A 24,823-nucleotide genomic window follows, 5' to 3' on the forward strand; every position below is an offset into this window, starting at 1 on the left:
GCCCTGTTTCTACAAAGTCTTCAGTCCCACTCCATTGTTTGATCTTTGCTGTCCTACTCTGTATTCATCAGTGTGACAATATCATCACTGTGAGCGTGCACAGCTGAGAGGTAGCAGGAACATCAATAAAACTCAAATATAATGTATGTATACTGATAAAAGTGCTCTATTCTTATGCTGAGTTGCCTCCTGAATATCTCAGACACTTTAAAGTGAAGGCAATTTAAATTCAACACCAGAGGCAGGTGGAAATGTGGGTCATTCTCGGCTTAATGCGCTGACGCGATAACAGTGTTGAGGAAACTTGATTTCATATTTTATTAATACAAAAACTAGAAGCCTGAGGAGGTTATAAGTTTTGCATGAATTTAGTCATGAATAAGGATCAGAATTTTAACGTGCTGGCGAATATCCGTCTGTCTCCTTTTTTAATATCTCAAAACTGGCAGCTTGTCGATTTAAATAAATGTTGGAAGGTTTGCAGAAATAAGAGGTGCATGCACACTGAAGTTCCCTTTCCTTACACCTTCATCCTTTTTATTAATATTTAAATCCTACATTCGAAGTAAATTTGCACATCATAAATTCTCTGTTTGGAAACTATTGGGATCCAACAAATTAAATCGACCAGAACGTTCAATTACTTGCATCGAAACAAAGGCTTTTAAATATTTTCTTTATTTAAAAAACATCAGTATTTTACCACAGGAAAATAGAATTACATTTCACTGCACAGCATGCAAGCTTTTCAGATATATTCAGATATAAAGATTACTCTGAACATTGGTTCTGACAAACTTGCGAAGAACGTCTGTGCTCGGAGATGGGTCCAGCTGAAAAAGAGAGGGGGGGGGGGGGGGGGCAATTAATAAAGTAAAAACATGTTGGATGTTTTTTAAAGATAGAGTCAGTATCTTCTACAAACACAAAGCTGCTCATTCATCAGTTATCGGCCTTCACACACGAGGCGGTGGCTGTGTCTGCAGAGACCCTGACCTCTCTATGTTTTGTTTTGGTTGAGTCGAGTGAATATTTCTCCCAGCCAATGACAGCTGGCAGGTGACTTTAGAAGTGGACACGACTCAGTGATTGGACACGATTCAAACCGATGCACAAAGAAGATTAAATACAAGCTGATCATAGTGGAGCGAAATATAACGCTCGTTTCAGAACGAGGCTGAAGCTTGTGTTGGCTTTCTCTCGTGGACGCAGAGTTGGCCTGTTTTTCTGTTGGACCGGCAGGCGACCAACACTGGCGCTTATCTTGTGCTAGCGTGCAGCGAAGGTACAAGCAGTGACACACACACTATGACGTGCCGTGAGTTTGAATGTTGTGTTAACAAGATGAAACGAACATCGACGGCACCTTTAAGGGAGGATTTAATTACGTCCTGTGATCTCTCCCTTCACCATCTAAAGTTTTAAATATACTCGACAAAACTTAGAACATCTGTTAAATTAAGTTTTCAATAACTTTACTTACATACCATTCAGCATACATTGTGTTGCTATGGGAACAGGCATCAGTTGATATTGAAAAACTTGATTGTGTTTTTTAACTTACTTTTTGTCTGTATTTTGACCATGTAGCAGCAGACGCTGATGATCTCATCTAATGATCCCACTTTAGAACTAAATCCTATCTGAAAATCGTCCTCATTGAATATAATAACCGAATGAGATGTCAAATGTCGGAATGAAAAAAAGGAGTTATTTCATTGAAAAGTCTTCTGCGGATGAGAGCGAGTGCATTTGTTTAAATGATTCTACTCCACTTAGATCCTGGCACCTCACTCATTAAGTGGCAACTCTCTGACGCTACATAATGTCAAGTGCTGAGGGCGAGAGACAAGGAGCAGCTATTTCAGACACTTGTTCATTTTCCGTCTATACGTCGCTTTATGACTCAGAGTTGGAGAAGTTCACCGGTTGACTGTTAATTCTTTCTTCAGAAGTTTAAACATAAAAAAAAAGTCTGATTCTTTGATTTAAAAAACATCATGCCAAGACGAATGTGTATCGAGTTTCAGTACAAGCAAACGGATAAAGTCAGGGAGCTTCCGCAAGACATTTTGCTGACATTGATGGATGTCAAATTGTTGGAGAAAAGTGAAATTAGAAAAATGCAGCTAAAAATAATTCACTTTTGTATTCTGGTTCATTTTTGGAGTGATTCAGGGATTCTGCTGCGATTATCAGACTATTCAACAATGAAGCACTTTGACTTCACTGCAGAACTAATTTGTGCCTCCAACTGCCTTTTTCTCCATGGCAACGGAGGCAAAGTGTCAGAAACAATCAGGGAAAAACACTCCCCCCTCCCACCACTATATTAGTAACACTCATGACATGAGAAATGTGTTTTCACCCCGTTAAAACACCAAACAAAACTGACATCATAAAATGTTAAATGAGTTCCTTCCTGACAGTGTCAACAATAACTGATTAATAGTCCAAGTCTCCACAGTTTTCCGTGTGTATAAAAGCAGTTTAATGAGGCACGAGAGAGAAGAACAGGAACATACTGGACTCACTGCTTCTTTGTTTTAACCATGGACATTTAGTGTAAATTTGCATGCAGTGTGAAGCTACAAGCAAACTAAAGAGCGTGACCATCAGCCTGCTAACACAGCAATGTCGCTCGAGTTGTTTTGGTTTATGCTCAAGGGCGACATCTGCTGGATGAAAAAGTTGCGCATGCTTCCTTTAAATTCTCCTAAAAATAGAAACAGAGATGAAGGGGAAAACTTTCCTCCTATCTCAAGTCCCCAAACTTTGAGCGGCACTTCTGCTGTCATCCTCTTCCCGAACACTCTGACCTTTCAAACAAGCTTCCTATAAAAAGAAAAGCAGCTCACCTGGATGGACTTGCCAAGCTTAGTTAGTGCAGGCTTATAGGTCTCCATGGTGACAGAGTCGGGGCCAGTGACATCACTGTAGCACTGGTAAACAACAGCGGCGATGCGGTGGACCTCGCAGTGGTTCAGCACTGATGGAAGAATGAAGAGTACATGATGATGATCAATAATGAGCGGACAGATGTCTTTGCTGCTGGCTCCTCCTCTTCATCACCACAACACATCTGTTTGTGTTCAGTGTCTTTAAGTGCACTAGTACCAAAATGAGTCGATCACGATGCAGGACTGTGAGACTTTGAGAGCAGAGGAGCCAAATGGCCCCACAATTCATTCAGTTGGCAGACGCTGTAATACGAAGAGACTTACCACACACACACACACACACACACACACACACACACACACACACACACACACACACACACACACACACACACACACACACACACACACACACACACACACACACACACACACACACACACACACACACACACACACACACACACACACACACACACACACACACACACACACACACACACACACACACACACACACACAGTTTTGCTGTAATAGACAGTGCTGCAGTGTTTTACTTTATTAATGCATTGTTAATATGGTGAGAAGAAGGTCTGCAGTGTGATGTCTCGTCTCTGCTCAATGTGTGAGATGCGTGATGTGATGTCTGAAGAAAAAAAATCTCTTGTTATTTTTAGAGAACAACATATGGTGATTAAAGTCCCTGTGAAATGAAAAAAAACAAAAAACAAAAAAATGAACAAACATGTTCCCAGTTTGAATCCAGAGTTCCTGAGATAAACGTTCATTAATCTGACTCTTTTTATCTTCTTGTAAAACTTTTAAAATGTCTGATGACTCATCCTGCACGTCGGGGCGTTTACTCATATTTTAACTAATTTTAAAAACTCTGGTCGCCGCTACAGTCCAATCAAATAAATCTTTACTTTATGTCCCGCCTCCTCTCCTGCGATTGGTTCTATCTCGTTTCAGTTGGAAACACGTCACGACAGGTCAGTTCGATGCTTTAATAATAATAATAAAACATTTTATTTACGGGCGCCTTTTAAAAAAACAGGCAGGGTTAAAAACAAACAAAACATCAAAGTTAGAAACTTAAAAGGAGATGATTAACTGTTTTACTCTCGTAGTTCCTTTCATGGTGACTTTAACACGCTGCTGCCCCTCTATCCCAAAGCATGCTGGGATTACGTAGCTTCATTCCGTAATGATGCGTAACAGAACGGTATACAGTAGAAACCATAAACATGCAGGCAGTATGTGAGGCAGGGTAAAGACGATGAGACCACCTGGCGAGGCGAGTATAGGAAATGTAACATTGAGACTCAACAGTTAGAGAAGCTCTGATGTCAAACAGTCGTACCTGCAGCGGGGAGTCCAGTAACGATGTTGGGCTGCTCCAGTGACTGACAGGCAGGCTCACCTCTGAACGCACCTGTGTGGAGAGAGCGCAGGAAGGGGGCGGAGCTACAGCACAGGTAGTCTGCGGTCTTGTACTCAGCCACAGGGCCGTCTGACAGCACGGTCACGTTCAGCTCTCTGAGCTGCAGGCAGTCAAAAACCTACAAACAACAAATCAACTTTAATGTTTGAATTCTGCATTCAGAATCAAGATGTTGACTTCAAATGAGCGACACAAGGTCGGATGTGTGTTCATACTGACCCGTTCAGTCCACTGAAAAAGCTGGTCCTCTGCGACGTAGCACGTCACTTGGCATATTAAAACCTGAGGGAGAGGAACGCAGTGGACATTTTCATGCGCCAGTCGTGGATTAAAAGAACAGATTTATATTTGCCTACAAAAAAAACAAAAAAACAAGTGCCACCCAAAGACAGGACCTGCTGTTAATACTGCTGAATCACAGCTGAAATAACCAGCACAGAGCGCTCTTTCTTTCTGACACGGTGACTAACTCAAACATGGCTCCAACAATTTGGTCTTTTTCTGACCTTTAAATTACGTATCTCGTTGGCAATGTAAGACACACACACAGTGAGAGAGTTCCTGTAAAAATACGACCACGGATTAAGATGTGGTTTTGAAGGGAAAATAAAGTCTGAGTGCATCGATGATAGACATTTAAAAAGGACATCTACAGGAAAGATACTCCGTGTTCAAACAAAGGCAAACCAAATACACCTTAAGGTGTCATATTATACCTTTACTTCACACTCATCAATATAGTAGATTATAAGAAGAGATATTAGTGCTCATACAACATTTGCTTTGATAAATACATAATAATATGTTGTTTTTTAAGGGTCTTTAAGGAGCTTGAAAACATGTGGTCTGGACTTAAAATTGTTAAATATAAAAATAGTTGTTGAGATGAACGAATCGATGGTTGAACTGACTCATCCTTGATGTGCTGAGGGGCTGCAGATGTAAAGCAGCTCACTCTGGTCCAATGCAACATTTATGTTTGGTGTTGTACACGGTCCCTTGTTAAATAAAGTTGAATAAATAAAATTGCAGCTTGACCCCAATATTCCCATTTCAAATCTAACCAGGCCTCTTCTTCCCCCGTCTCTCCCAAAAACAACCCCCGTTAATCCGGGTGAAAACGAACCAGACAACGTTTTAAACAGAACTCATAGACGTGTTTATATCTGCTTTAAATTGAAACTTGTGATCGCCTGAATTTCAGTGAATCAGTGCCGTGTAAATTAATGTGTTACGGCTTCAGTATTTCTAGTCCACAGCTGCTTTATAGCGTATAGAAGTCTTCCTCCTCAGTTCATTAACTCTGCGGCCGTCTGAAGGCCGTGTGATAAATCTGAAGCTTCCTCAGCAGGGCAGTGCTATCACACAGGGCCATACACTGTGTTTATCTTGATTGAATCACGTGCGGAAGACACCAGGCTGATGGAAAAACACACACACGCGAGAGCGCGCCGTTATAACTCTGAAAGTTTACGTTCGAGGCGGCAGATTCCCGGGGATCGTTAATCCTCGGCGTTCTGGCCTACTTCGCAACTTTTGAGGCTGAAATTGAGTTTTGGTACCAAATCTGCTCCATCAGAACTATTAAGACATCATGTGACTTTGAAAAACAAGCGCTGGATTGATGTGGTCGTATAAACTGCGTCAACAAACTATTATTGTTTTTAAGATGGATTCTGTTTGTCATCGGAAGCATCTGCTTCCGGATATTTCTCCAGCATATTTGGGTTATTTCTTTAATTTGTCACAAGATTGAAGCTTGATAATGAAGCGGGGTGCAGACGCTGTGATGGGCGCTTAATGTGAGACTATTTAAATGGACGATCAGGAACAAAGTCGTTCAAACACTGATAGAGTTCACACCACTTTACGTGCCGTCTGCGGCGTCGATCAAAGAGTAACACATGGTGTTTTTCTCAGCGTGTCACTCACTGATGGGTTGTCCTTCTGTCTGTAGAAAACACACGCCGACTCCTCGCTGCTTTGCCCAGATACAGCCCGGCTCCTCTCGTTCCACACTGATGCATGTCCCACTGCGTCCCAGTTTGCAGAGGTGAGAACGTACACTGACAGAAACCCTGTGGAGACAGACCCACTCAGCATTCAACATCAGCTCATGTGTGACTTTTTTTTTTTTATCGGTTTCTTATTTAACATGGTGACACTGTAAGACAAGTTGCTCTTTACCATATGTAACAGACGTCTCTGAATGATGTGTGAGGACTCAGACGTCAGAGCTGAAGTGACTGAGTGGGATTAATCCACTGAAAGAAAATTAATGGGCAACTACTCTGATTGAGCGTCCTTGTTTTTCAGCTTAAATGCCGATCAGTGATTGGTTTCAGCTTGTCGACTTTCAGATGGTCTGCTTTGTATCCGCCTCATGTGAGGCTTCACTGAACAAACAGGTTTAAGTTTTACGCTTTAAAACAGACAAAAACAGGAAACTGAAAAACGTTCTCTCGCACTTTACTGAATCCTTTTGCTCTGCTTTGGGAAGTGTTATAGACTAAATGTTATTTCTTAAATAAATCCCAGCAAATCATTTTTTTAAATCAATTTTAAGACTTTCGTGCACAGTAAAAATTAATTGAAGTTGAACGTATCTATAATCACATCAGATCTTAATGTAATATGTTGATTAAAAACATTTACATCCTTCCCTAAGAGTTCCTTTATACACCATGTGTGTTTTATCTGTAGGCAGGAGAATCAGTAGGAAAAGATTTAAAGGAAAAGCTGCTTTAAAAAAAAAAGGAAAAAAAAGATCATTTCAGGATGAAAATCTCGTTTTCTACCAGAAATAATTTAAATCCCATTAAACATCAAACCAGATTTTGTATGGATTACATGAATAAGCATATTGGGATCATACAGTTATGAATTAAAGTGACATTACTCATTAGGGAGCTTTTTATCTGTTAATCCAACGTAAACTAAACTCTTTGAATTATTGTAGCGTTAACTTCACCGGGCTGCTCTGCATTCGAATATCTTTGACCACAAAGTATTGTTGTATCCATACTGTCATTCAGTGTGCAGCTTTGAAGGCCTTTTAACAGGCTTATATCTCTGGAAGCTGCTGGCAGCCACTTACGGGCAGCGTTGTGTCCCACAGCGAGGATGAAGTCTGTACACTGCAACTTGTTTCCAGACTTCAAGGACTCGGAGACTTCAGGGCTCCAGTGAAGATGAACCTCCCTGGTGAGAAGTTACAAATGGGTCAGAGAGGGAGGGACAGTTTCGACTTTAAATTCAGCATTTTATTATCTGAGAAGTGAAAAAAACACAAATAAAAAAATATATAAAATATAAACAGGCACCTCGACTCAGACATTACAAACAACATTAAACACATAATCACAAGAATACAACAACAGGGCACAACAACTATATGAAACTGTCATTGAATTCACCATTAAAACCAATACTTAAACTACGAGGCATCCAAACTACAGTAAACAGGAAATAGCCTAATATGCTTGTTCATTATTAGAATTAAGCTATAAAATAACTCTCCAAAGACTCCACAAAATTAAACTAAATCAAGGACTGTTTTTTTGTCAAATAATATTACTATTTATCTCACTTCAGTCTTTTTATTTCGATGCGAGTCAAGCCGACAGACCAACACTGTGATCAAAGTAAAACCTTTGTAAAAAGGCTGAACTCTTAGTATTTCAGTCTAACTTCAACATAAATTCTTAACAATTCAACTTGTTCAAGTGATTTGTGTAACCACTTCAGCGTATACATATTTAAAAAGCACTTTCGCTTTAAAAATAATAAGAAATATGGATACTTGGTGGAAACGTGATGATGTAACATCGCCAGGCAAAATATCACAAACACTATGTTGGATGGATTTATTTCTCCCTCCTCTAGCAGAGAGCAGAAGGAGGGAGGGAGGGTAGACCTGGATGAGAGAGTTCAGGATCAGAATCAGCTTTATTGGCTAGGTATATTTAACACACAAGGAATTTACTCTCTATACCAGGTGTCTCCAACGAGGGGCTCGCCACCTACGGGGAGCTCGCAGGCCCTCAATAAGTAGCTCACCAAGCAAATCCAAAATATATTAGTAGAGTTCAGCCAAGAAACATCTTAATATTTTTACATACAAGCTCTAATAGGCCGTATCTTGGTTCACTGTGTCGTAAACTTTATTTGAAAATGTGCAAATCTCCTCCACCGTCATGGTGTCTGTGAAAATGAAACTAGTCAGAGGTGTTTCTGTTAATAGGCCTAACCCTGTGATAGATATACATACAGGACAACAGAAACACGGAATAACTAAAACAACACACCAAACATAAACATTACGACCTTTTTGTTTACTTTACGACTTAAATATTCAAACCTGGAAAATCTGGAGTTCATCTGCAAAGTGTGTTTGTTCACTTATTCTAAACACAATTATTAAGAAGAAACAGGTTTTCGACACACTATTATGAGTGCTTTGTATTATTTAGTATTATATTGAGCTTTCAGTAATAATATCTGATGTGTCATCTTAGCTGACAGCTGTATCACAAAGTGAACCTTGTGAAAGAGACATTTCACTTTATAATGCACATGTAATTCTACACAAAGTATATTTAACACTTCACTTGTCTGCTGTTATCTAATTAAAAAGCTCCATGCTGTGTGACTAAACACTTCCTGGCTCCATGCTAACCGGATCACGTTGTCTACCTCTTTTCTTCAAGCTCTCTGCGGATTTGTTCATCTTCTTCGTTTTCTTCCACATCCTCCTCCTCTTCTTCTTCGTCCTCTACAGCCCGAGAATACACGGACAAAACTTCACCGAAAAACGTCGCCATGGTCACTCAGGTTTCCAGCGGGATGAGAAAGTTAGCTTTTAGGTGATGCAAATCTGCAAGGCTTCACGCGACATCCACCTCTTCCGCCGGCAGCCCTTCAAAATAAAAGTATCCACCAGTCTGGAAACATAATGTGACATATTCTCAAATAGGCCTATGTGTATGATTTAATCCAGTACCAAATAAGATCAGTGTTATGGAAAATTGTACAATTTGCTAGATTGATTTTGTTGAAAAATATTGAGCTATGGTAGCCCTTAAGTTAAAACTTCAGCTAAAATAAATTAATGTATTTATTTGTATAGTGCATGTCATACACAAACTGAATTAAACAAATTAACAAACCCACAAGAGTTCAAAAGCACATTCAAAACTCAAATCACATTTTTAAAAGTATTGACTTAAACTGTAGCTTTCAGGGTCCCTGACCATAGACTGTAAATATAATAATAATAATAATTTACACTTTATTAATCCCACGAGGGGAAATTCGGTTTACACTCTGTCTAACACACACATAGGCCGAGATACACACTCATGCACAAACAGGGTTCTAGTGACATGCATTAATGGAGAGGTCTCAGAGTGAGGGGGCTGCCCACAGCGAGCGCTCCAGAGCAGTTTTGGGGTTCGGTGCCTTGCTCAGGGGCACCTCGGCAGTGCTCAGGAAAATGGACTGGCACCTCTCCAGCTACCAGACCAGTTCCCGGACTTGGTCCGTGCCGGGACTTGAACCGGCAACCCTCCGGTTCCCAACCCAAGTCCCTACAGACTGAGCTACTGTCAGCTATACTGACCTATTCCTATTGGACACTTGGACACACATCACCATACACACACGCACACACATCACCATACACACATGCACACACATCACCATACACACATGCACACACATCACCATACACACATGCGCACACCGTCATACACACACACACACAAACACACACACACATCACCATACACACATGCACACACCGTCATACACACATGCACACACATCACCATACACACATGCACAAACACACAACAATAAAGAAAAGACTGCTCTTGAAAAAATTAATGCTACTTAAATTGACTCTAAATTACAGAAGGCATTTCTGCATTTTTAATTCCTTCCTTTACGCTTGGATTACAGGGAGGGGATCTTTTCAGGGTCATGTAATAATAATGGGAATTTTGACGGCCATCAATAGCCATTTGGTCTATATATACATGTAATGTACATCAAATTGTTTTTTTAAGATGGACATGAAAAAACATGAACCTATTAGCAACATTTAAACCAATATGATTTGACTAAATATTTAAAATGCCTTCCTTCAATTGAGCAGCTCAAACACTCTGTCCATACAAACAGAGCAGTGCATCAACAGCCGCTCCTCACAATCCCAGTGGGAATCTCAAAGCCCGGGGCTGCATGCATGAGTACTGCCTGTCCAACGTATTTCTGCCTGAGCTGTTCGCTTAAATCAATGAATGATTTAAGGCACGGCTCTCTGGTGGATTCACATGATGCTTTGTGGGTACACAATGTATGGAACTTGAGTATGACTAACAATTAGTGTAGGAATGCTTGATGTTGCTATTTTTGGTCCTTGTGCCAATCAAAGGTAAACTTGTCATACCACATGACTCCTCCAGCTTCTTTGTGCTTATACATAATTTACAGTGTGGAAGACAGCCAGAAAACATAATTGTTAAAGGATCCTGGTGGATCATCTCCAGTTGTATGGCTAGATGGGAACATAAGCCAAGTCGTATTAGGGAGAATTGGCCTCAAGTTGACTGCAGAACATCCATCCTGTCCATTGTGTTGTATAATTCATCTTCCTGTAAGCTCGCCCCGTGAAACGAGGGACAAACAGAAATGTGATGACATCAGCATGGCTGTAAAAATACTTCATTGTCACTAGAAAATGTCTTGTGTTGGAGAGACAAATTGGATGGCAGGGCAAAGCCTGGAGTAGAATAGAGAGTAAGCTCTATTACCAGTGCAGCGGTATAATGTAGCAGGAGGCCATAAAGTAACAGCAGAAAGCCTTCCTGTCACAAAATGGAGCAACATGCTGGGAGGAAGCTTCGGGCTGCTGTTAATATAATTGATAGTGGAGAAAGGGACGAGTGGGAGGGTTGTTCTGCAACTTAACAAACATTGAAGCCTCCAGGCTCGAGACAACAAGGGGGGGAAAGTCAACAACAAGAGGACAAAATCAGAGGGATGGTCATTACATCACTGATCATTAGTAAAAGAGGAGCTGGACAGGACAAACAGAGGACGTCCAGACCGGACCTTTCTGCATTTATATCTTTTACTGCTGCCTTCATCTGTCTGTCTGTCTGTCTGTCCTACACTCAGGTCAAGAGCACCTGATCCCTCCCGCTGCTCAGACTGCCGTGCTGGCTGGCAGAGACACGCTCTGACATTTTATTGTGCAGCGATGCAATAACAAAAAAGCTTCCCCATCCCTCCCTCCACCCCTTAAATTTTTATTGTACTATAACCCCAACATCTGTGCGTCTATTGTGTAGAAATAACGTCATTAAAGGGCACAAACCAGAGAGGTATGCATGCACCTTATGTGAGAGCACATTGGAGTGCATCAGCTATTTTTTTTGCTAAATAGATTTTTTGGGGGGAAGTTTTAAAGATATTTATGTATTTATGTTTTATTAAACACCAGACAGCTCTGATCGAGTATTCTGATTCGACAAGGGACATTATACGAGTACTGATTAAATCACAACATCACTGAGACTTTTCACAGTGTGTATAAAAACGCTTAAACCAGATGTTCTGCAACTTGTAAGTGAAAATAACAAGACACATAACAAGATGTGGAACAGGTTGATGTGGCTGAGCAAATCTGTTGTTGTTGTTTTGAACAGGTTTCTTCTCTATGCTTGTTGGAGAAGTGTTGTACTGCTGTGATTACCTTTCACCCTCAGCTTGAAGCCTCGTGCTTATGACCGAATCACAGCAGTGCTGATATCCAGAACGACATCATCCCCTCTCCTGGGGTATTGATTGAATGTATTGTGTCTTTATCCTCAGGAAATCACACTCATCAAATGGCACATTATCTCCACTTTAGCAGGACATTTTGATGAACTGAAATCAGGAACACTTCACAGTACAGTGCTAGATTTTTTTTTACAATTAACAAGCTAATCACAAGAAATCCACGTAAGGTAAACAATGATAAGATTAAGGAGGGAGGCTTTGACTGATTCAACATAAATCAACGAGCAGGTCAAACTGTATTTTTATAACAGTACCTAACCATGAGGTGTGCTCCTGAGGTGTAAGAGCTTCTGTGCTATGAAAATGAATAGGTATGCTGTACTAAGAAACCAATAAGTGTAAATGATTAAAGGCCTATAGATACATCAGACTGATTTCATAACCACACACAATGAATTAGCTGAGTATCAGTTGTATCAAATCTTTCTCCTCTCAGTTCCTAAACAAAGATGAACGCTGCAGGAAAAGGACAAAATGTCAACTGAGGATCAGCATGAACCATAAAATTAAACAGGAGGAAGAAGACAGTAAAAACAGAATCAGCTTTACTGGCCAGATATGTTTAACACAAGGAATTTAACTTTGTAACAGTAACAACGTGTAATGATTATTTTTATTCCCATGGTGTAAACGGGGGACTGGAGGGAGAGAGATGTGCAGCAGTAGGGTTAGGCTTAGGTTACCCCCAGAGGACGATGGTCTCTCTGGTGACCCCGACCTGTCCACACCAGTGGAAACATAATTCAAAATATCAATAATCCACTTTAACTCACAGACTTTTAATTTACTTCTTCTTCCATTTCTGACACGTTCTGTAAAGGTGGTAGTTGCTTTAAATACCACCTCTAATGAAGCTCATTTTCTTGTGATTCATTTCTCTCATTATCTTGAGAAAAAAAAGGCCAAATTCTCAAGATAAAAAGATCATTGCTCACAAGGACTATAACTCTGTAACTGGATTTATTGCTGAACAATAAATTTCCTCTGCTTTAAAAACTGCTGCTGCTATTTCTTTAGAGCAGAAAACGTTGTTGTGTATCAGCAGAGGATGAAAGACTGACCGCTCTGTGTATCAGCCAGCAGCTGCTCAAATGAATCCCATTACAGAGGCAGATGGCAGAGGTGAAGATATTATTAAGATTATCTCACATTTTCAGCTTCAATCAGATGCTGTTGTTGTCAAGATGCCATCAGTGAATGCTGGCCAAACACTCCTCTGCTCTCTGATAAACATGAGGGAAAATACGTTTGCTTGTGGGTTCATTATCTTGTTTACTTGAGATTTAAACAAAAGGCTTGTTTTCCCTCTGACCTCTCTATATAATGGAGAAAAAATAACAGCATGCACAGGCATTCTGGGATTTAGTACTGTTCGGGGGTAAACCTTGTATCTGTGTACAGGAAGGTTCTGTTTGTGGGATGCGATGAACACCACAGCCTTCAGGGAACCTTTCGGGGCAGACAGATAAGGATTTAGATGTACAGATGCACACAAAACAGAAAGGTCATTAAGAAAAAGGCGGCTGGAGACCTATGAGTGTTCACTATTCTAACATTTATTTCTATATTTATGTTCACATAGAGATGCAGCCTTTTACTCACACCCACACCTGGGCACCCATTCCATCAGAGCACCTACTCACGCACTCACATTTGCTCGTCGGGTAATTTAAAGTGTTCACTCCAGCTGAGCTCCCTGTCTGTGGATTGTGGGAGGAAAATGAAGCGCCTGGAGGAATCCCACGCAAGCAGACACACAGAGAACATGCAAACCCCTCGCCGAGAGGATCAGTTGCTTAGGAACAGCATTGTTCATCAACTGGGGGTGTGATCACTTCTGAGCGAGGTGTGGGATTAATCATATGAACTTGCGTGTAAGTGCTTGCAGGGCTCTGACGATGCTCACAGAACCGTGGGGTGGGTGAAAAGGTGAGCTGCCGATGATGCACCATCCACCAGATGAAGAAAAGATCGATAGAGCGAAGTCAGTGAGCGAAAATGTGGGGAAGAGGACGTTTATAAAATATTAGATTTCATTAAATATATAAATAAGTCGACAGGGTGCCTTTCATGTTTTTAAGTTGGAAATAATAGCCTGCTTGGAAGAACAGAGCTGCCATATGTTAATGAAAAATGTCCTTTGGGGCCCAAATATTTTCACTTCCAGGAATGAATTAAAGTGCTTCAGAACAACTCTTTTTTTTTTCTTTTTTTTTTTTTTCAAACCAAACCAGAAAAGTCCTTTTGCTTGCTTAAATATTGAGAGCTGAAAGAGAATATCACAGTAGGTAGTATTATATTGTTTTATCAGTATGATTCATAATATCCTTTAATCCTGCAGTGTGTTGAAGTGTTATAGATTAACATGAAACTATCATCATGTTCTTCTCAATAGGTGACCTCTGGCACTGAAAAATGAACGTGTAGTTTTATGTTTGTATGGGACAAGTGGAGCAAGTCAACTGATATTACAGCATTTATAGTCGAAGCTCATCTGCAATGACCTTTCCTTGATGCTCTTTTAAAATACACAAAGCTTAACAACAACAGAATCCAACGAGCACATCAATAAACAGACAGAACAGTCTCACAAACACTCATTGATTCTGAATGGATTGTTATAAACTTCTTGCTCGCTTCTCTGAAGCTTTTTGGCGGTTACCGTAGCGCCCGGGTACGAAGACCCACCACCGGCCCAAACTAACAATCTGTTTTTAAATGTCACCGTTTCTGTGAACCTCCTGTTCATTTAATAGAGATTTTGAAGGTTACCTTGTGCATCTGTTTCACTGACAAAGAGTTGGTGTCATGGGATTTAGAAAAGCTGAATGTAGACTTAACAAAAAAAGTCAGTCCGATGTGAGGCTGATAAAGAAAAGGTAAACAAAAAAAAGGTGTGGACTTTGACAAACCCCACTCTAATCACTGGCAGAGGTGCAACACCTATACCCGTAAGTAGTGTCCATATGTGAGTGTATTTAAACAACCGTTGTGCAGGTGTTAATTGTGAGAAAGGTGGGAAGGTTTGAGCTTTCTATTTGGCTTTCTTTCATCGCTCTTCACTGAACCACTGCTGTTACTTATGGCACATTTAACGTCTTCGAGGAGGGACATTTCAGCGATATTTTCTCATCGACTAAGGAGCTGTTTTTTTGTGATTTGCTTCAAGTCTTAACTTCTGATCTCTGCTGTTTATGGATGACAGTTTGAATCAGACTTGAATTCAGTCAAAGGTACATTAATCCCAGTGAACACATACTTGTACAGTATCATATGTTTTATATAGACACAGTACATGTGTAGGAGTATAGCACATTTGTTTTTTTTATTGGCTCTGGATGGTAAATTGATGTGTGTGGGAATTATTCTGTGTTTCATACTTACCTGTAATGTAGTACCCAAATAAATCAACTATGAATTTAAGCAAGCAGTGTGAACTATTATCCCCATTTGCACAATTATCACATCTCTCCCTCGGCTTTCCACACCTCCTTGTTGTGTGGCGTTTCACAAAATATATTACATCTTAGTCTTTACACACGCTCCTGCGAGGTGGTTATGAAATGTTAAAATTAAAGACAGTTTTAATAGATGGATGGTTATCCCTAATGTAATACTTTGTATTTTTCAATAATTGAGGAAAACACATATGAAGGTGTTATGTGAAGTACAAAAGGAGAACTGTGTAGTGTAAAAAAAACAAATGACGTGATTATTGCTAAACTAATTAGCTTGATTTGTTTGTGTGTTTCTCATTGTAATTTAAAAATCATTTTCGCACGCCTCTATGTATGTGGCTGTATTCATCTGCTGTCCTCACAATCTCTGAAGTTATCTCTCCTTAAAGAACAACAACGAAAAAAATGGGCGAAAAACATTTTGTCCCATTTTGGATGGTGTTTTATTTTGTTTTATTAATTGTCTGTATGCATGGTTTGTTTGTCTTACATCACTTAAAAAGATAGCAATTAATGCATATACATAAAGACTCTAACTAAGTTCTGATGTGTTACCTGCCAGCTGTGGCTTTAATTTATTTCTTTGGCAAACCATGTTTTAAGTATCATGTGATGGTCACGTTGCGGCTGATGTAACATCTGCAGTTGGTAGCCTTTATTGTTCTTCTTTCCAATAACTATCCAATAAAGCACTTTGCCAGAGAAATGAACCAGGGAGGTTGTATTTCTTCATTTAGATTAGGAGGATGCAAAATCCTCATATAATAAATGTACACACTTTCTCACACACTATTAGGGGACATCATTGAGAACGAAGAAAAATCAATTTGTGGAGGACATTTCCTCTCTTCGTCTGCCAGAGTCTGATTCATTCTTTCCTTAAGCCTTTTCCTATGTGCACACAAGTAAGGTAAATCTCTGTCTTTGTGTACTGTATCTGTGTATCTGTGTGTGTGTGTGTGTGTGTGTGTGTGTGTGTGTGTGTGTGTGTGTGTGTGTGTGCGTGCATGCATGAGTGCATGCATGGTAAACCGGCTTTTGTGCAATTCATTAGAAATTCTGCTGACAGAGACTTTCAGAGAAAAGAGTGGTGTGTGCGTGGAGGGAATATCAAGAGGATTGTCCCGGGCCGGAGATGGCCTGCAGCTTTAAAGATATCAGCTCCTTTATAAAAGATGCATAATGTCACACACACACATTCACAAACACACATACTGAGTGGACAACAAGTGTGTACATCAATATGTGTTTAGCATTCAGACCCACAAACATTTCTCATTACAGTTTTAATAATCGTGATTAACACAAGCTGCAGTCAGAGCGCTCTGGCACTGGAGAAGAATAGTGACTCAATAATATTCAGGCTCATAATGTACAGTGTCATTAGGAGGTAGAAAAGTGGAGTTTCACTCAGAGTTTGAGTTTATAATGAAGCTGACAGCTGTGGAAAGTAACTGCACAGAGAAGTGTTTTACTTTATTTAAAAAAAGTATTACTATTTTGTGCTCAGTATGAAGATATATAAGAATATAAGAATATGCAGTATAAGATAACTGATAACCGAAAACAATACCTTTGATCAAGTTGGGTGTTTGAAGGTAGGCCTACCTTCAAATAAACCTCAACATTCCTGCAAAATCTGAGAGATGCTACTTAAACATGTCAGTTTTAGACTACACTATTTCAACATAAATTATTCATTATTATATGTATTTGTTTGCTTATTATTTCATATTTCAATTCAAGCTGAAGTCAGGTTTTGAAAGTTTTTTTTATCTTGTGACTTAGCATTTCTCTTATACTGTTGAATTGCTAGTTTATATTTCATCATGTTACAAATCTCCTGAACTGAAAAGTAAACTTAATGTCTTTTTACAGCCTTATTCTTTATTTCTCTTCAGAGCCAACAATATGATATGAACTATTTTCAGTGCATATAGAATTGAATGTCAGCGGACCATATAAACAATAACTGCATTTTTCAATAAGTGCATTATGCAATATGCTGGCTACATGTGGTCACAACAGAGGTTAATTTATTTTTTTAAGCCTACGCAGAAATGAAAAAAAATAAATTAAAAATGCAGTTCCTCAAATGTCCACTTGAGGCTGGTTCAAAAAGCCAAGCAGCTATTAGGTGTTAAAATGCCCATTTTCAAAAACAACAACAACAACAACAACAACAACAAAACATAGCTCTTGTGCTTTATTGGCACACTACTGTACGCAAGCTGATTTCTTTTTTGCAAACTCATCCATTTTGATTTTAAGAATGATCAGAGTTCTTCCCAGTTTAGGATACGTCTCATCTGACTGACAGGCAGGTGTGTTAGTTATAGTTTATAATGCTATATGCTATATAGTTTATAGCATTTCCAACCTGGAAACCATCATCATTTAGCTTCAAAACTCTTAATCAGAAAGTAATGGATGATGTCACTGAGACCAGGCCCATGTAGTCTAAATATTCTCTGATGAAAGTTTTTACAACAACACAAAACCTGGTGTGGAGATTCCCTCAGCTCTGAATAACATTTCAAAAGCATTGTTTAGGTTTCAACCTCACCATTGTGGTTCACTGTCTCATCAGCCTTGTTTCCAGCCTCAGCAGGCAGTGAACAAGCAGTGATAAACCAACCGCTGTGTGGAGCCGAGCAGGTAGCAAACAGTGTGCAGAGGTGTGAAATTGGACAGGGTTTTAGCTCCTTTCTTGAGCTCGTTTTTTTTTTCTTCTATTCCCCACAGAACTACTCCTTTTGTCACTTTTTTGTGTGTAAACCAGAGTGCAACACCCCAAGAGCGTTCAAGGAGAGACTGCTTTTTCTCCCTTTGTACAGAACATGTTGTTGAGACTGCAAAAGATACTCAAACCAAAGTCAGCAGGTGTAAACCTTTCTTTCATTTTGACTGGCAAGAAGACATTTTGAAGGGCTGAATCTGAGTGAAATGACTTTGAAAAACCTTTCTTTATCCTCACTTCAATGCCAAGGTACAACGACAAACCAAAACACACCGAACAATGCAGCTGTAATCTTGTGTAACCTGTTTTTTCTTGTGTGTCTTTCTGAGTTTAGATCAACCTCCAGGGCCCCAAACAGGCTCTTGCTCGGGAATGTTATATAAGCATTATCCCATTTATCTGAAGGTTATAAAGATGGATAACAGTGGCTCTCTCTGTGGTTGGTGCTGGGTCCTGCGCACCAATGTGGGTCAGTTTGACCTGCGCTGCAGAAGGGACCTGTATGAATATTAAAATAAGTGCTATAATCACTCTCCATTTAACAGCCCTCAGACATATGCCATGCTTTAAACTGTGCATGAATAGCTGCATAAATCTTTCAGTATGCACTCATCTACACTGAGTTCATCATCCAGGGACCCTCTCCTCCTCCAAGGCCATTCATTTTTCATGGAGCCCCGCTGGTGATGGAGCATGTCCACAAGCAGGACTGGGAAATTACTGTGAGAATCTTAGACACTTTGTGGTACGATTACAAAAAAAGCACAGCGGAGCAGATCTGATTAAATCTCCCTTTTTTTCTTTTATTGTTTGCCGCTATGATTGTGCAGGTTTCTTTTACAGATCCTGCTACATTGTCTGACTGACGCACTATGCTGAAAAATCATTTAATTTGTGGTTACCTCAGATGTCAATCAGAGCAGGTAATAATTTAATCTGACAATATAGCCCCTTATTTTCGGAAGAGCCAAATTCAAATTCATGAGAAAAAGAACAAGTATCACGACAGTCCTCTAAGTTATGAAACGTTAGTTCAGATACATTGATATTAGCAGGCTGAATTGGCTAATTGATCATTTAAGATGTAACACAACCTTTTTTTTTTTCTTCGTAGAGACGTTTTAAAAGCAGAGAGCAGTACAAAATGGGAAACAAACAACCCACAGGGGACAGTCCTGTCCAACCTCCACATCTCAATCTCCAGATATAACACCCTGTGTTTCCTCAGTACTCGGATGACTCGGCTGAATCAGCAGGGACCACAGGCTGAATTATAGAGGTGTTGTGGAGTAGTGTGGGCTGAAAGAGTGTTTATGGAGAGAGAGAGAGAGAGAGAGAGAGAGAGAGAGAGAGAGAGAGAGAGAGAGAGAGAGAGAGAGAGAGAGAGAGAGAGAGAGAGAGAGAGAGAGAGAGAGAGAGAGAGAGAGAAGAGAGAGAGAGAGAGAGAGAGAGAGAGAGAGAGAGAGAGGAGTCACCTGTTCTCTGTCTCCATCAAAGGATGTAGAGGTGGTGGATGAGTTTTTCTGCTTGGTAGTCCCCCTGGACGGCAGTCTGGGCTGAGACTGAGCTAAAGTTACAGTATCCTGCAGGAGAGTTTCTTTGATTCTAGCCCAATATCCTTGGCAACCACATATTAGACAATTTGGCACTTCATAATTCACAATCTAATGCAAAAGGTCAAAGCCAAAGTCGGATGTAGTGAGCAGGGTGGAAAATTAGATGGCAGATCACAAGTCTAACTATCAATCCAGAGTTGTCGTTAAGTCACAAATATGGACTTTTCTGTTTACTGTAAACATGATCTTTACCTCCTCTTGGTGTTTTAGGATCACCTCAATCCAAAAAGTTATTCTGGAAAAGCCCAAATAATACAATAGGTACAAGTATTTCTTCATCTTAATATTGCTTTACCTTGTGGAACATGAGAGAGGAAGACAGAGATGAAAAGTATAATAAGAGTTTGACTGCAGCTCTAGACAGGAAGCAGTTACACAATGATTTGTTGACAGCCCTCTTCACTTTCGTTGGCACACTGCTGGGCAGTTAATGACTCAGGGTTAACGTGGGTTATAATGTCACCGCCAATTAATCTCCACAAATAAACAGAACGGATTTAATAGTTCTTTCATTTGTTTGCTTTCTGCTGTTGTTCTCAAAGCTGATTTGACCTCCTTGCTCACTTTGTTTTATAGCTGTGAGCAAGCCCCCTTGGTTCCTTCGTGCAATGCACCGTGGGGGGAAAAGTGTCAATCACAAGCACATTTTAAAGTCAAACTTTTTTCTTTCTGTTAGAAAACTTTGCCACAGTTTCTGCACACAAACAATCCAAAAATCTCATTAGATAAATAATAGATAGGAGCACACAATAGCTAGAGGCATTTCAATGACAGTAAGACATTAGAGTACATTAGAGCATCGTCTTTGGAAAACGGTGTCAGTGTGTTTTCACTACACTGTGAGTTAGGCCAAGGTATGGCCTCATTGTACGAACTTCTCCTTACTGCATTCTCCTTCGCCCACATTTCTATATTTGGAGAAAATGTCCCATAGCCTGCAGTCATCATCCAATCAGGGAGGAGCTGCTACATTTAGTGGTGGTCCGATTTGCCTTTATGTTGAAGATTGACCTAGTATGAAATTAATCAAAAATATAGTGAATGGATTAATGTAGCATAAGGGTGCATGTTGTCAGAGCCATAGAGGGACAAAGTCTAGACAACTTCTGTTTATTTTGCCTTTTTTTATTATTTAAAATGTGTTTTTATTCAAATGTGTTTATATAAATACAGTATATAACTTTTCAAATTGAGTTCAATAAAAGCTGAGATTTTTTTTAAGGAAAGTCTGCCTTTGGATAACATGAAACTTCAATAATCTAAAATTAACATACATATTATATCTAACTGATGTTGAAAGTCAGGCCCCTTTAACCCACTTTACTGCCTTTCCCCTGCAAAATAAATAAATAAATAAATAAATCTTTCAAGGGTGTTTAATGAACACAGAGACAGATTTCAATCCTGATAGCCTGTTTTAATTAACATTTATGTAATTACAATTCCTGTAAATGATGTGAACAATAATCATATGACCCATGTCTCCCACATTAGTGAAGCACAATGAAAGCACGACAGCTTGGAAGTATTTACACCTCTTTATAAAGGTTAAACGCCTTAAATCATGTCGGTTTGCAGCATTTAACTGACCACACCCACTCACAACACGAGTAGTAACATATTAGGGTCTCACAATCAAACTTACTTACACTGGGTTTATTCATGATTTGATCCAAGTATGAGCTAATCGGGATTTATTAATAGATTCTTTAGGAGGAATTAATAACGCTGGTGTGGGTGATTCAGTCTACATTGGAGGAGAAAAAACAGCCCCGCCAGCTGACTGGTATACGGGACCTTTAATGCAGCTGCAGCTCTTCATTCAGATGCTGAGTGGGGCAGAGGAGGACCGGAGGAGGGACCTGTATCAAGGAAAACCAGACCACATCTCTATTCTGAACGCATTTTTAAAAAATCTCCCTTTGACGAATACCGCTGGGTTTTCTTGTTTTAAACAGAATCTAGCAGGGGGGAAGTGTTTTTTTTTTTTTTTCTGGATGCAGACAGTAAGGTTTGCGGCATTCAAAGCACACTGAGTGATCGGAGCTCAGCAGCAGCATCACATTGCATGAAATGCGTCACCGTGATCCAGTTTACCCAATTAGTAATATCGGCTCTGCGCTCACAGACGGTTACCCGCACTGACCATTTCGTCAGGTAAGACATTTCTTCATTTAAACATGATTGACTCGGTTTATGATGGATGAAATGCAGACATGAACTCTTGGTATTCCTGCCCAAAAATCAATGCTATACGTGAAGTGCGGGAAAGGATGTTACTGTTCTTGGAGGCCTGCACATTACAATAAATGCTGTATTGTCCCGTCTTTCAGCGAATAGTCACTGATTGCAGCGTTCGTCGTTAAAATCAGTCAGCAGCTCTATTTGGTGATGGAAAGGTTTATCTGTTGGGATTACGCGTGAAATGATGCACACTTACAATGTAAATCGTTAATATTTGGTCTTTTGATAAAAGCCTGAACAGGACCACTACATGAGTGTTGGTGGGCGTGTTTCAGATCGTTCTGATAGGCAGTGTCCTCTGAATGTTCGGGTCTCATGTGTCTCCTTTCGGTGCAGGTAACCACATGCGCGGGCCGGTGTCGCCACGCTGAGCTCGGAGAGCACGAAGGGTATTGGGGTCAGAGTGACAAGAGTTGCCGGGATAGGTGGACCAAATGACAGCCAGAACCTCTGAGGCCTCCGGGCTGTCGGTGCCGCTGCACCGCTGTCACGGAGCTGCCAACAACGGCACCTGCGCGGAGCAGCTCAGCATCTTTCCCCCGTTCTCCTCCACCCTCGCGCTCCTCGTGCTGGTGGCCGTGCTCGTGGGGATCGTCCTCGTTTCCTTGGCAACGTTCCACTTCCACAAGAGGAAGCTCCGGAATAGGAAGATCCAGCGCGCGCAGGAGGAATACGAGCGCGACAGTCGCAGCCCCGCGCGCGCCGTCGAGCCCGCGAGGCCGTGCGTCATCGTCCGACCGGTGAGGTGCGAGGAGGAGAAGCTCTCGTGCCAGAGCGCGGAGAGTGGGGACGCCAACGACAACGAGGCGGTGGAGGAGAAACAGGCGACGCACGAGGCAGTTCCTCTTGACTGTTAACTTGGTGCAACTTCAGGGAATGAGACTGTGGAATAAACAGGAAAAGCAATAAGGCACAAAAAACTCCCACTCCCATGTCGGCTGCTTGTAGATGACTTAGAAACAGTAAGGGGAAAAATCAGAATATTTAGCAGAATATATAGGCCTAGGTAACACTAGTAGGCTACTGTAGAGGCACATAGGTTAGCTGTGTGGCCTTATAGTTTCTAATACACTACTATTTAGCAACCGGTTATTCCTTAAGAAGAAACTGTATAAAGTATTTGCCTGCTTTGACTTTTGGACCTCTTCCTCTTCTCCCAGCATAAAACGTTTGTTTAAACCTCAAAGATGTTTAAACTTTAAATCCTTCCTGGGATGTGACACATGGTTGTGTTGAATTATTAAGAGTTGGTGACACAACACGGTCCATAATGGCTCGCTGATCTTCCTTGGCATGTCCTATGACACACTACCACTATGTAGTTAGACTATAATGGATGTTGTGGTGCTGTTAGGCAGTGCAATGCTGCATATAGGCTGTAGAAATGGCTTATTTGTATGCGTAGTAATTTTTCCTTGAATTAAGTGACTTAGCATATTTGCATAAAGTACTGTCCTCCAATGTCTGTTAGACATCTGTAGGTATAGCTTTAGTTAGCCTGACAGGATGCAAGACTTTTTGCTGTAGTTATGCACATAACATTTGTTTCATTACTGTGTCAGATAGTGAGTTTTTGCGCTAATAGAGTATTTTCATTTTTGAGTATTTATAATGTATTCTCTGACATGTAATAACTTGAGAATCCTTCCGACAGAGGGTAATAGTTCAAGCCAGTCTTATTTTTGATCCTTCATATTGTATCATAGTGGGCCTAAAAGAAATTACGTGTCATTTATTATACGAATTCACTGTAAATGTATGCCATTATGAGAGCTGGAATGTTTTACAGTAACGTCATCTTTCTGGAGTTCATATAACCTGCCTTATCAAAGGAAAATATGTAATATTCAAAGTTTATAAATAAATACTTACATTATGTTAAATCTTTGAATGTGTCAGTAACTTTTAACACCCTGCTGTTATCAAGATTTTCAGGAACCAGAATATTGCCTCTCGGTGAAATGTGCCACTATTGAATTGACTGGAAAATTCCTATCCTTGACTTAATACCTTACATGTGACTTTTGATAATATGGTAATGTTTGGATGGATTTTCTCCACATCATGCAGTCGACAAGACAAGCACAAATGACCTTCCAAAGGGAGATGCATAATATGTCCACGGTTTCTTGAAAGGATCCTGATAGCCAGAGAACCTTGTCAGGACCAACACAATTTAACATGTGAAGTATGCATGTCATGTACTGCGGAGTACTGAACAGAGAATTAGATCCACTGCTTATACAAAGCCTCCTGTGTGCAGACTTTCGATTTTTCAGTGTGATTCATCGACTTGCAGGTTATCCATTTTAAATTTCAACATCTCTGCCGCACAGATGTCTTATTGGAGGTCAGTGGTAGTGAATCAGCATCAGTCACTGAGTTGGCCAGGTACCAGGACACCATGTTCCTAATTGTCCCCTGCAAGAAAAGCCCGAGAATATGAAGCAGTTTTTGGCAAAGCACCAGCCCTAGAAGATGCACTGACAGACTGCCCATCTATCTTATCTCATTGGAATAAGTGCAATGAAGTGAAACCATTTATCTTCACAGGGAAATTGGAAGTAAGTCAA

General features: G+C 40.3%; 2 protein-coding genes across 2 annotated transcripts; one reads left to right on the plus strand and one right to left on the minus strand.

Annotated features, from left to right (window-relative positions):
- Positions 1 to 659: 659 nt before the first annotated feature.
- Positions 660 to 9,286, minus strand: psmg1 (proteasome (prosome, macropain) assembly chaperone 1). Its single transcript, XM_079355531.1, has 7 exons — positions 9,040 to 9,286; positions 7,442 to 7,545; positions 6,277 to 6,422; positions 4,564 to 4,626; positions 4,264 to 4,462; positions 2,859 to 2,989; positions 660 to 833 (listed from the first exon to the last, which is right to left on the minus strand). The coding sequence occupies exons 1-7, from the start codon at positions 9,165 to 9,167 to the stop codon at positions 759 to 761; spliced, it is 846 nt and encodes a 281-aa protein (XP_079211657.1). The 5' UTR covers positions 9,168 to 9,286; the 3' UTR covers positions 660 to 758.
- A 12,366-nt stretch (positions 9,287 to 21,652) lies between these two features.
- On the plus strand, positions 21,653 to 24,137 carry LOC306831322 (uncharacterized protein C11orf87-like). Its single transcript, XM_079355359.1, has 2 exons — positions 21,653 to 22,163; positions 22,587 to 24,137. Exon 2 carries the CDS (start codon positions 22,685 to 22,687, stop codon positions 23,105 to 23,107), a length of 423 nt encoding a protein of 140 aa, XP_079211485.1. The 5' UTR covers positions 21,653 to 22,163; positions 22,587 to 22,684; the 3' UTR covers positions 23,108 to 24,137.
- Positions 24,138 to 24,823: the final 686 nt, after the last annotated feature.

The sequence above is a fragment of the Symphodus melops genome, assembly GCF_947650265.1.
Source record: "Symphodus melops genome assembly, chromosome: 11".
Taxonomy (NCBI): domain Eukaryota; kingdom Metazoa; phylum Chordata; class Actinopteri; order Labriformes; family Labridae; genus Symphodus; species Symphodus melops.